The sequence below is a fragment of the Citrus clementina genome, unplaced genomic scaffold, assembly GCF_000493195.1.
Source record: "Citrus clementina cultivar Clemenules unplaced genomic scaffold, Citrus_clementina_v1.0 scaffold_1, whole genome shotgun sequence".
Classification (NCBI taxonomy): Eukaryota; Viridiplantae; Streptophyta; class Magnoliopsida; order Sapindales; family Rutaceae; genus Citrus; species Citrus x clementina.
The window spans coordinates 14192361-14205003 of NW_006263303.1; the positions used below are offsets into that span (position 1 = coordinate 14192361).

The 12643-nt window shown below is 34.0% G+C and overlaps 1 protein-coding gene and 1 non-coding gene across 2 annotated transcripts; one reads left to right on the top strand and one right to left on the bottom strand.

Moving 5' to 3' along the window:
- Positions 1–304: 304 nt before the first annotated feature.
- LOC112095653 lies at positions 305–1039 on the bottom strand. The gene has a single exon (XM_024177750.1). The coding sequence runs from the start codon at positions 1037–1039 to the stop codon at positions 305–307; it is 735 nt and encodes a 244-aa protein (XP_024033518.1).
- A 1174-nt stretch (positions 1040–2213) lies between these two features.
- Positions 2214–2320, top strand: LOC112095920. The gene has a single exon (XR_002904080.1). It is a non-coding gene; the product is annotated as a small nucleolar RNA R71 (small nucleolar RNA).
- Positions 2321–12643: the final 10323 nt, after the last annotated feature.

A 12643-nucleotide genomic window follows, 5' to 3' on the forward strand; every position in this document is an offset into this window, starting at 1 on the left:
ACTTCTTTCATAATAGGATTCAGCCTTCTCTGGTGCTCCACCGAATTGCTGGAACAGTCTTCTAAAAGGATCTTATGCATATATATTGATGGGCTGATACCCTTTATATATGCCATGGTCCATCCAATTGCTCTTCTGTATTTTCTTAGCAAATCCACTAGGCTTTGTTCTTGACCTGCATCCAAAATAGACGAAATGATTACAAAGAGTGTGTTGTTTTGACCAAGATAAGCATACTTTAAATGTGAAGGTAACAATTTTAATTCAAGACTAGGGGGTGATTCAATAGATGGTAAAGTTGGTTTTACTTCCTGTTTGAAAGATTCAGGTGTTCAATGACTCTGTTGTGCTTATTAGATTGCTGTTTGTCCATCCAATCTGTTTGAATTGCTGCAACATCTTCCTCTTCAACCTCCTCAAAGGTGGTGACTTTGTTAAGTACATTACTGCAGCATCTGTCCATTCTGTCTGCTACAACAAGATCCACTACACTTAAGAAATTGCAGTCTTCTAGTTCATCAGAGTTTCTCATAGCCTCTAGTACATTGAATGTGACTTGCTGATCATTCACTCTCATGGTCATCTCTCTTTTCTGCACATCTATCAGAGTTTTTCCAGTTGCTAGAAAAGGTCTGCCAAGTATAATGGGTACCTCTTTGTCAGCTTTAAAGTCCAACACAATGAAATCCACTGGAAAAATGAATTTGTCAACCTTCGCCAGTACATCCTCTATCTTTCCTTCAGGATATGCATGAGATATGTCAGCCAATTGCAGAGTGACAGTTGTTGGTCTGCACTCCCCTACTCCAAGCTGCTTAAACACAGATAATGGCATCAAGTTAATACTAGCTCCCAAATCACAAAGTGCTCTACCAACATACCTATTCCCTATAGAATAGGGTATTGTAAAACTCCCTGGATCTTTCAATTTTGTGGGAATTTTACTCTGAAGCATATGGCTGCTTTCCTGTGTTAGAGCAACAGTTTCAAATTCTCCCAGCCTTCTCTTTCGTGCCAAGATATCTTTTAGAAATTTCATATAATTTGGCATTTGCTCCAAAGCTTCCACAAAAGGTATGTTTATGTGCAATTGCTTCAACACTTCCAGAAATTTACTAAACTGCTTGTCTTGTTTTTGCTTCTGGAACCTTTGAGGGAAGGGTGGTGGATGTCTAAACTACTGGTTAGATTCAGGAGGTACCAAACTCTGTTTGTTTAAGTTGGTGCAGGTTGTGGCTACTGGTGTTGTAACTTCTTTTTCAGCAAGATCTGATTGAATTTGCTTTTGCAGTTGCTGTAGCTGGATCCCTTGCATCAGTGTCTTGATGATGAATCTGCTGTAACATGCTTCCCTTTTTAGTTGGTTTTTTAGCTGAATTGCATTCTATCCCATTTTTTGTTACCTTAACTGGGATATCAACATGCTTTCTAGATCTCAGACTAATCACTTTGCAGTGTTCTTTGCTCTCTCTCCTAGGATCTTCCGTGTTGCTAGGTAAGCTTCCTTGAGTTCTGCTGCTCATTGCTGTAGCTAATTGTCCCATTTTTTTTTCAAGATTTCTCAAGGATATAGCTTGACTCTGCACAATTGCTTCATTCTTTGCAATGTACTCCTTGATTAATACTTCCAATGAAGTGATTGGATCCTGACTGACATGCTTTTGCTCTTGACTTTGTTGATTAAAACCAGGTGGTTGTAGCTGTGTGTTTCTACTTAGTCCATTCAATATTGGAGCATTTCGATTCTGATTGCTCCATGAGAAATTTGGGTGTTGTTTCCAGCCTGGGTTGTAAGTATTTGAATATGGGTTGTTCTGAGGTTGTCGATTGAAGTTACCCGCATAATTTACTGAGGCTGGATTTCCAGGACAATTATCAAAATCATGATCTTCACCACAGTAGACACAAGAAAGTTCAGTAACATGCTTTACTGTTGCTGGAGCAGCTGTCATGGCTTTTACCATGTTAGTCAATGAAGTTACTTGGCTGATAGGACTGTAATTGCATCAATGCTGTGTACCCCTGCTGATCCTCTGGCTACTAGTTGCCTAGCTGAAGGCCATTGGTAATTATTATTGGCAATTCTCTCCAAAATTTCATAAGCTTCAGTGTAGGATTTGGATAACAGAGCCCCATTTGCTGAAGCATCCACCATTAACCTTGTACTCGGGTTTAACCCATTGTAGAAAGTTTCCAATTGAATGCAACATGAAATACCATGATGAGGACACATTCTGAGCAATTCCTTGAACCTTTTCTAAGCCTCGTACAAACTCTCATCTTCAATTTGATGGAAAGAGGTAATTTCATTCCGTAATTTCGCATTCTTTGTTGGTGAGAAATATTTCATTAGGAATTTATCAGCCAATTTATTCCATGTAGTGATGCAATCAGATGGTAATGAATTTAACAATGCTCTTGCTCGATCCCTTAAGGAATAAGGAAAGAGCCTCAGCCTTAAGGCATCTTGCGTTGCTCCAGCAATCTTGAAAGCATCACTTACTTCCAAGAACAATTTAAGATGGAGATGAGGATCTTCATTTGGCAATCCATTGAATTGCCCAACTGTTTGCAATATTTGAAACATCACTGGTTTTAACTCAAAGTTGGCAGCATCTACTTCAGGTTTGATGATGCCAGGATGGACAACTTGGGAGTTAGTACGGCATAATCTCGTATAGCTCTGTCTCTGTCATCAGCCATGTAAATAATATCGTTGTTGCCTGGCTGTCTCCTGTTAGCATGTTCATTATGCTCTTCTTGAATGTTGGCTGCTTGTAAAGGCCCGTTAGGATTCAAATTTCCATCAACTTGCAAATTATTCATGTCTAAAACAGTCTTTGAATTTCTTTGTTCTCTTCGCAATCTCCTGATAGTCCATTCAATCTCATGATCGAATTGGAATATCACAGATCCGTCCTTGCGCATGCACGTACTGATCTGCCAATCAATAGAATAAATCAAGTTTAGTTTAGTGTTATCACGATTTACTTCACACTTTGAAAATAAACAATCAATCCCCGGCAACGACGCCAAAAACTTGTTGGTTGATTTATATAATCAATTATTACCAATGCCAAAGTGCAAGTATACACAACAAGTAATAAAGTAATGAGTATTCAAGATCGTCTCCATAGGAATTGATGTTACTCAAAGTGCTAAAGCAATCACAATAATGCAACCAACTAAAGATCGAAACAAACACTTGTCAAATTATTCTTCCGTAACCAATAATTATGAGAGATAGAAATAAACTAATACTTGTACGAAATAAACTAAGTTAATTGTGTTTAAGATTCAATTGAGAATGTAGTAGTTGAATGATCAAACTCTCCTAATGGGGTGACTGTTGATTACCAAATTAGCACCAGTTGTTATAATAAGTGCTGATCAAACTCTTCCATGACAAGCAAATTATGAGAAAATCTTTCACTCCAGGTCAGAAAGTGCTTTTATTCAATTCTCGCTTGCACCTATTCCTAGGTAAGTTACGCTCTCGATGGTCTGGTCCCTTTATTGTTCATACTATTTTTCCACATAGGGCAATTGAAATTAAGGATCCAAAGAACGGTGTCACGTTTAAAGTTAATGGTCAAAGATTAAAGCCATATCTAGAGTACTAAACACATGGAGAAGACACCGAAATAAATTTGAGTGACCCACCAGATTTGAATTGATTTTTTTTTTCTTTTCGGTGATTTGATTTTTTTTTCTTTCTTTTTATTATTCTTTTGATAATTGAAATTATTTTTGCATAAGTGTGTTTGTTTAACCATTAAGTTTTCTCTTCTATTTGTTAATCATGAGTATCATACTTAAACTGTTTCTCCTGAACATTCTTAAACCACTTCAACGTGTGAAATCTCATTTTAAAAGGCAGATTCGATTTTGTAAAACACATCATATTTGGGCTCTGCAACCACCAGAGTTAGTATCCTATGTTGAGGGTTTAGAAAGCCAACTTAGAGACATTGAGAGAAGTGTTTACGACATCCAGTTGGAGCTTGAGGTAAATTCAATAAGATGACGATTTTAATTTTCTTTGTGTGTTTTATTTTTTTCTATTTGTGTGCTTTAGTTTGTTACCCCGGTGAAGTGACGGATAACGGTACTCTGTGACAATCAAGTCGGTTACTTCAGTTTCCCATAATAACTGATATTCTGAGGCGAAGGTATGGACATAAACGAGATTCTAGAGAAACTTCACAAGCGATTCCCTTCACTTCATCATAATGCCCTCCTTACAATCTAAAAAGCTCAGTCCGAATGCATGTGATTGCTCATGAGGAATAACATACCTGCTGACATCCGTTGGTTAATCGAGGCGAAAGTACGATTGGCAGGTGAGTTACCTCAAAAATTTATTGCATACATGCCTGGTTGTGGTAAAGGAAATTATGCAAGAAAACGACGAGCTCGAAGAATTTCTATTGCTTGTCATAAGTGTGCCAGAATGAATTGCGATAAAAAACCATGTTCTTTAGGAATAGTGTCTGATAACAGGGAAGATAAGATTCAATTAATTAGGGATGGCTTGAATAAGGAGTCATTGGATGATATCCTTTTGTCTCTTGAAACGCATCCTAGTGGATATGTGCAAGGAGCGATTCTCCAGTTATGGTCATTATTCCAGAAAGAGCATGAACGATATAGTCTCGGGAATCTGACTATAAACAACCATGTTTGCCAGTTTATAAGAAAACTGGATAGGAAGCCTATCCTCGACCCATAGAGGGCGTTCAAGCCGTTTCTAGACGTAAAACCAGAGGAAGATGTGAGCCACAGTCGCAACTACTTGTAAATATCCTTTTACTTTACTGTTATTTTATTTCACTGTTGTTTTATTGTTTGCATTATTGTCTTTAATAATTTTATTACTGTTTGCTTTTTCCTTTTTACTGTTTCCTTTTTGACTATTGAGTCACGTGCTTTACGCGTTATTTGACACTGACATGCTACCTCATACACAGCTGTGACCCACTGTCACCAAGATTCTTAAATGTGATTTCTTTTTTTGTCAAGCACTCACAAATTATTTTTTAGAAGTATCACAATGGCAGCTAGTCCTAATAGACAATTCAAGAACATTTGTGTGCTTTCTGGATTTAACTATGGCAAACATAAAGAGCTCGTTGAGGCAGCCATAGATCTTGGTTGAAGCATAGCAGAGAGAAAATTACACTTGGTGTATGGAGGAGGTAACCGAGGGTTATCAAAATTGGTCTCAGAAGCTGCTTTTGTTAGAGGAAGTCAAGTGTTAGGCATCATCCCAAGAGCCTTAAAACCTTTGGGCAGTTTGTCTGACTCATCGACTAGAGAAGAGTTAATCGTCTCAGGTATGCAAGAAAGAATAACTGAAATGCTTAATCATGCTGATGCTTTTATTTTCCTTCCAGGAGATCTTGCAACACTAGAGGCACTTATCACACTAGCATCTTGGGCCCATCTGCACATTCACCAGAAACCCATCGGTTTGTTAAATGTCAATAACTTTTAGGATGGCTTTATCGCATTTCTTAACCATGCAATAAAAAACTATTTCATTCCTTCCAATGCGAAAAAACTTTTTATTTGTGCTCACATCGCTAATGAGCTACTTGATCTGTTACAAGCTTTTAAACCGGAGCCAAACCCCTAGACCTTTGTGTTGGAGCGTCCAAATAATGATGGTAATAGTAGCCGCAGTAAGAAGTACAAATTAGATTTATTTCTTCGCCTGTAAATATTTTCTTCTGTGTTACACCACCCAGGTGATATCTTCTAAACTCTACTTCTTTCCTTTAAAACATTGAGGACAATGTTTTGTTCTTGTTGAGGGAGGGAATAGTCGACAATTGTGGAATCTTGGTTAAGTTTTTACTGATTTTTTGTTGTAGAAACTAATTGTTGCTAACTTTTTGTGTTGAAGATGTCTGAATATGGAGTGTAGTGACTCTAGAAACGCATCTTCATCGTTTAAAAAAAATAAAAAACAAAAAAAAATTCAGACATTTTCTTTTTCTTTATTATGTTTTGGTGTTCATTTTTCTTCTTCTTTTTAATTTCTCATTTATAAATATACATTTTTAAATTTTTGAGTCGAAAATGGCTGAATATGGAGTGTAGTGCCTCTAGAAACGCATCTTTTTAGTTTTAAAAAAAATCATTTTCTTTTTCTGTCATTTTAAGTGTAACTTTTATAATTAGGTTTTCTGCATCATTTTCACATTTCTGCATGCATATTTTCTTTTCATGTTTAGAATAGGTTGGGGGGTAAGATGTTGTTTGAAAAAAAAAAATTGTGTGATTTGTTTTAACATTAGATGACATGATTAATTTCAAAATTTTAGTATTTGTATTATCTTTGGTCTTAAGTGATGTTACGCTATGTTTGCTACTCTACATGTTGATGTCGGAGACAAATATGAGTTGTTTGAAGGAATGAACATGTCATAATAAGCATCGAGTGAGTTTTTGAGTTTATCATTTTTCTTGGAGAGTAACTATTTTGCCCATTCTTTATACAGCTTAGCAGTTTATTATTTTATACACGATCTCCAGATTTCTTTTCAGTTAATCCTGAAAAAAAATGTAAAATAAAAAAAAGAAAAAATGTGTGTTGCTATATCTAGAGGCCCATCTAATTAGTAGATATAGAAGATTATTTAGAGCCCTAAAAGACGATGAAAATGCCATCTTTGATCCGTTTGAGCCTTTCTAGCCATCCCTTTTATGAAATATCCATAGTTAACCATTTTGAGCCTTTAAAAAATAAAAAAAAAAATTTTTTTGTGAAACTTATCATCTTGACCCACTCCGATTTGGAGTATTACTTGATGTCTTATAAGTTCCATCACCTATTTATGTTTGAGAAAAATGTAAATAATTATTTTGTTCAGTGACGTTGTGCAAAACAAAAGAAAAAAAAAGAAAAAAATTATTGTTTGTAAAAAAATAATAATAGGTGAAATCCACCTTGCAATTTAAAAAAAAAAATCTCTACATTTTTCTCAAACATACACTTTGTTTTCCTTATTTCCTTTCTTTGTTAGCCATAACCCTAGCCTACGCTATGTCCTAATAAAAGTCCTTATTGATTTTAGGGAACTATAGTCTGAAGTAGAAGCTAGTTATATGGGCTAAAAAGATGTAATGGTGCATAAAAAAAATAATAAATAAATAAATAAATTGGGTTGACTAACATCTTTATTTGACTTGAGATCGTATTATTTCTAAGCTGAGGGCATATTTCTTTCATCTTGGTGAGAGCATGTGATATCACTTCTTTATTATTTTCTCTCAATTACTATTCATTGGAGTGATTATTTTTATTGGATTTAATTTCTGTGTGAGAGTGTCACTACTTCCAGTGAGATTTTGGGGTTTGACATGTCATTCTTGAAAGTAATTATGACAAAGTCTACTAGGTTGATTCATGTGGATGGTTGATGTGGGTGTGATGTTGCTTTGGACTGGAGATAATGCTTATACTTTTATTTGATTGCTATCATTAATCTGATTGAATGAACACGAGTGTTTCTAAAAAAAAAAAAAAAATCATTTTGGATTTGAATTTTGTTTTCGCTTACAAAAACTTGTTGTGCAAATTTTATTGAACTCACAAGCGCACGAATCTATTATAGAATAGACTAATGGTGACGAGTGTCGATCTTACGAGGAGGTGGATTTTAATTGTGTGTAGAATTAATTTTGTAAATGGGTAGTTGGATTTGTAGTGAAAATAATTTGGATTATTCTAAAATTCGAATTAAAATAACAAGAATAAATTGAAGTGAAAATCTATTAAATTAACGTACTTGGGTATCTAGATCTGCATCAACATGCACCATAGGCTAAATATTCCTTATTAATACCAATTAAATCATGAGGGGGGAATCCACACCTCATGAACCACACTCTAATCAATATGGTGCTAAGGGCTTATCGTGCCAAATAATAATAATCTTGTACTAGGGAGTCGGTGTAACCAGGACGGTATCTAGACAAGATTATTATTATTTGTCGACGAAAAGTCAAATCATCCACAAAAATTAGAAGGGAAAATAAAATAAATTTACCAAATAAAGCTCATAACACATGTCGAGACTTCACCTTCAACCCAAACTTGAAAGAAAATTAGCTACTCATAATTGAACTTAGGGCAAAATAGGAATTTATTAAAATAGTTAGAAAATACAAGATGGAGAAGGAATTATAGAAAATGGAGTCCAAAAATAGATTCAGAGATATCAAATTAGGGGGGAGAGGTCCATTTTTTATAGATACATTGAGTAAATCATGGCCATCGGATTAAAAACAGTTTGGACGCTCAGGATTGCGCCACGTCATCAGTCAACAGTACGCGGTTTGACCACGCGGTTTGAACAGTGACACGGTTTGACCACGCGGTTTGAACAGTGACACAGTTTGAACAGTAACGCGGTTTGGATGAAAATAATCTCATGTGTTGCATGTACCGTACATGTGAACAGTGTAATTTTTCCTTTTATGCTCTTCCTAAGGTTTTTGACCGTCCTGAGTTCAAAAGTGATGTCTGTTTTGCCGTTTGATATCTCGTTTATTGTGAAATGATTATGATGCCCCTAAAATACAAAAAATACTTAATTAAAATAAAACACACATAATTAAATTACAAGAACCTTAAATACATAAAAGTAAGGGTTGTTAGTAAGACTTGAAATGTAAAATGATGATTTTCTCCTTTATAAATACACATTTTCTAACACTCAACACTACCTTTTAAGACATAGGGTTTTTTTCTTTATAGTTCCCTTTAAAAGACTAAGGATCCTTTAACTACACTTAGTAAACCATGTTGAACCTTAAAAATGCACCGTACTCAATCTATCATACCTAGTGAAATTAGTTTCTTTTTAAGACTAGGAACATTTCTCAGTTATTTAAACTTATAGATTGAACATTATGCATTTTAAGTTTCTCATTCCCGTGCGTTTGGCACACTGTATTGTATTATATTGTATTGCATTATTTTAATGCTAGTGTATTTATTATACTGTATTGCATTAGCACTGTATTATAATAATGTTGTACAATATTTGGTAATACACTGTACTGTATTAATTTTTAGTTATATTATGTTTGATGTTATATTGTATTGTATTAATTTTTTCGGTGATTACTTTAAATTATATATTTAAAAAAATAATAATACTCAATATAAAATTCTTAAGTTTTAGAAATTCAACATTATTTTTTTAGTATAAATAATTAAATATTTTTAAAAAATATTATCATTCTTCATAAAGATCAAAGTAAGTAATTCAATCAAATAATTTTTATTTTAATTAAAGAAAATTTTAATTAAAAATGAGTGTTTAGAATAATTTTTAGCAAGTAAATAACTCCATTAAACAAATATAATTCTCTCATCCTTTTTTCATTCTTTTATTTTTTGAAAATTTTTTGCAAGATCTCTTACAAAAAAAATAAAAATTAAAGGATCCTAATTTATTCTACTGTCGACATTTGTTCTGGATGCTTTAATTTACTAAGAAACAATTTTGTAAAAAACAACATGAATTCTACAGGAAACTGAAAAGCCACCAACCAAGCAATTTATTCAGATAAATCAATTTATTCAGATAAATCGCTTCAAATTCTACGAAAATGCCAATCAGTTGAATAGTTATTTTGCCATGTATCCAGCATACATTTATAAACTAGAACACAAGAAAACAGCTTCTAAATAAATTCAAGTAAAGTACTTAAGAAATCCTAAACTTAATTATACCAAAAAGTTTTTTGTAGATTGGGAGATTATAGACACCCCAGTTTAACAAAATCCACCCGACAGCAAACAAATTTTTTTCTCAAAACCCCCTCCCTTAAGAAGTCTGTCTTCTATTTCTTTTCTTTCCCTCTCTTTTCTCTTTCACAACTCTGCTATGCTCTGCTCTCACTCTCGTTTCTTTCTTTTTTTCCTTCTTTTAAAGCCACTCACAGTGATGGTGGAGCGTCGCGAAGGCGTGTCGTGCACTGGTGTCATGCGTCGCAAAGGCAGATCGCAAAGACAGTAGAGCTGGAGGCGTTGCCGTGGTGTAATGCGACAGTGGCTGTGTGGAGGCAGATCGTGTGGTTGTAGAGCTGGTGTTGCACGACAGTGGTGGTGTTGAGCTGAGATTTGTGGAGTGGCGGTGTAGAGATGCAGGGAGAGCCACAATAGTGAAAAGGAGAAATAAAAAATGAAAGCAAACTTTTTTCATTTACAATCCCGCATAAAACCGACTCTCACACGGGTTTGATTTATGCGGGTTTGACCGCATTACAAGTATTTTTTACTACATTGTAATACGATGAGGAATACTTGCCAAACATGATATTGTATTATTTTAATACAATGAGGAGTGCTAATACCATGTAATGAGGGCTGCCAAACACGCCCTATACCAACAACTTTACACATTGCATTTTTTCCTATTGTCACTCTACCACCATTATGTTCTTGAGACGTAATAAAAAGATCTTTTAAAGGGACATACATTAAGAGAGCAACAGAAATCTAATGCTGATTCACCTTTTTAGTTTATTTCTGAAGCAATTAACACACTAACTAATCCATAGTCTTCTTCAACAATTACTGCATCATCACTTTGACCTTTTTTATCCTTCTATTTGTGTTTTCTTTCTGATTGAAATGATCTTCTTAATGGCATTGAAAACACTTCAGAGTCTTGTTTTTATTCTTGAATTTTCCTTACTTCTTTTTCCTTTCATTTTTTTTTATCATCTCTCTTTCACAGTTAACCCCCTTTACTAGATCTAATTTAAAGATTTCTTTGTCTTTTTTTATAACTCCCTTATATTAAGACTTTTCTTAACTTTTTTTTTAATGAGCGAGTTTGCCTCCCGTATATAAGAGCATCAATAAAGTTCTTATAAGATTCAGGTAAAGAGCTCACCAATAACAAGGCTTTTTCTTCATTATCTAATGTTTCATCAATTATGGAAAAAGTGTGACAGACTTCATTAAATTCATAAATATCTTGATCCAATGATGAGCCTTTAACCATTTTCAGTGTGAACTTTTTTTATAGAGTCTATTTACAAGAGATCTCTTCATGGACAAGCTTTATAGCTTCTCCTATAAAGCAATAATTGTTGTTTCCTTTGCCACTTCTCTGATCACAGAATCTGCAAGGCTTAAAATTATTATGCTTTTGGCCTTTTTGTCAATCTCACCTATTTGTTCGGGTGTCTTGGATGAAGAAACATCTTTACCTTCCTTTTAGTTTTTGGTTGAATTGTATCTTCTAAGCCTTGAGTGACTAATAGAGCCTCCATCTTGACTTTCCACATGTTAAAACCATTTTTGCTATTCAACTTCTCTAGATCTACTTTAGGTGATGCCATACTTGGATCTTGATCAGCAACCTCAATCTTACACCACTTGAAAGACTGATATGTTCCAAAGACTTCAAAAGATCAATTCTAACCCCAATTTTATCAAGATCAAACAAAGTTGCACACTCACAACATGAACTAGATTGATAAAAAAAATTAATTAATTAATTATTGCAATAACTTAGTATTAACCAAGAATGAAATTGAAATTAGATTACTAGCCAAATCATAGAGAACACAGAAAGATACGTGAAGTAGTCTTTTGCAAGATCTGCATCCACGAGTGAATCCATCGAGCAAGCTTTTATTGATGATTCAAAGAATGAATTACAAAGCTATATAGTTGAAATTACATAGAACAAGAATAGTTTTTCCCTCTCTTGATTCAGCAATGATCCCCCAAATACACTAGAAAATCAAATTATAAAACAGCTTTATAATAGCTTTTGTAAGCCAGAATGCATAGATGATTGACGCGTATCCCAGAGGTCGTTATAATGAACTTAGCTCACTTAAGTAATCACGAGCTTACTCATAGGAGTAATTAGTTACGATAAAAAAGTAGCCTATTGATGTTGTTTTCAGCTTTAAATGATCATGTTTTCTTCACGTGTCTTCCATTTTGCTCGTAAGGTGATTGAATTCACCTCATAACCAACAATATCATTAATTACAATCCATAATAAAAAAACAATTATTGAAAAATTACTAGGTAGCTCATGAGTAACATATAGACTAAGTGTGATCGTAGATCACCCTCGCTCTATTTTAAAAGCTCTTTATATTCTCTTTCAAGTATAGTTTCCCTATAAGAACACTAAATACCTAATTTCCCAGAGCAGCTCTCTCCCAGCCCATAGCATATTGTGACTAACAGCTTGTTGGAGAAAAATAAAGCCTTAGAAATTGAAAATACATCTAAGAAGAAACAAAATGTATGGTAAGAATTCGTAATCGAAACAAACCGTATTCACTCAAATAAATATGAATATCTTATTTAATCGAAATGTAAGAATGATACATGTAAGGTGGCTTTCATGAGTATTTCATTAAAAATATTCTAAAATTCACTCTTGTTATCCAATATAACTATATTTTGGCTAATTAAATTCAATATAATATTATCTAACATATTTATATATATATATAGTTTATCCAGTAGTTGAATTGCCTATCCAAATTTATGTGTATAATTACATAAACAAATTCAAATTATTTTTTTGTCAAAATAAAATGAAAAAAGAATAATATTCAAAGTAAATAGTGGACACTTAAACTAACA

Bases quoted from the DNA above. Each gene is read 5' to 3' on its own strand.
- LOC112095653 (XM_024177750.1), bottom strand. From the start codon at position 1,039: ATGAAATTTCTAAAAGATATCTTGGCACGAAAGAGAAGGCTGGGAGAA.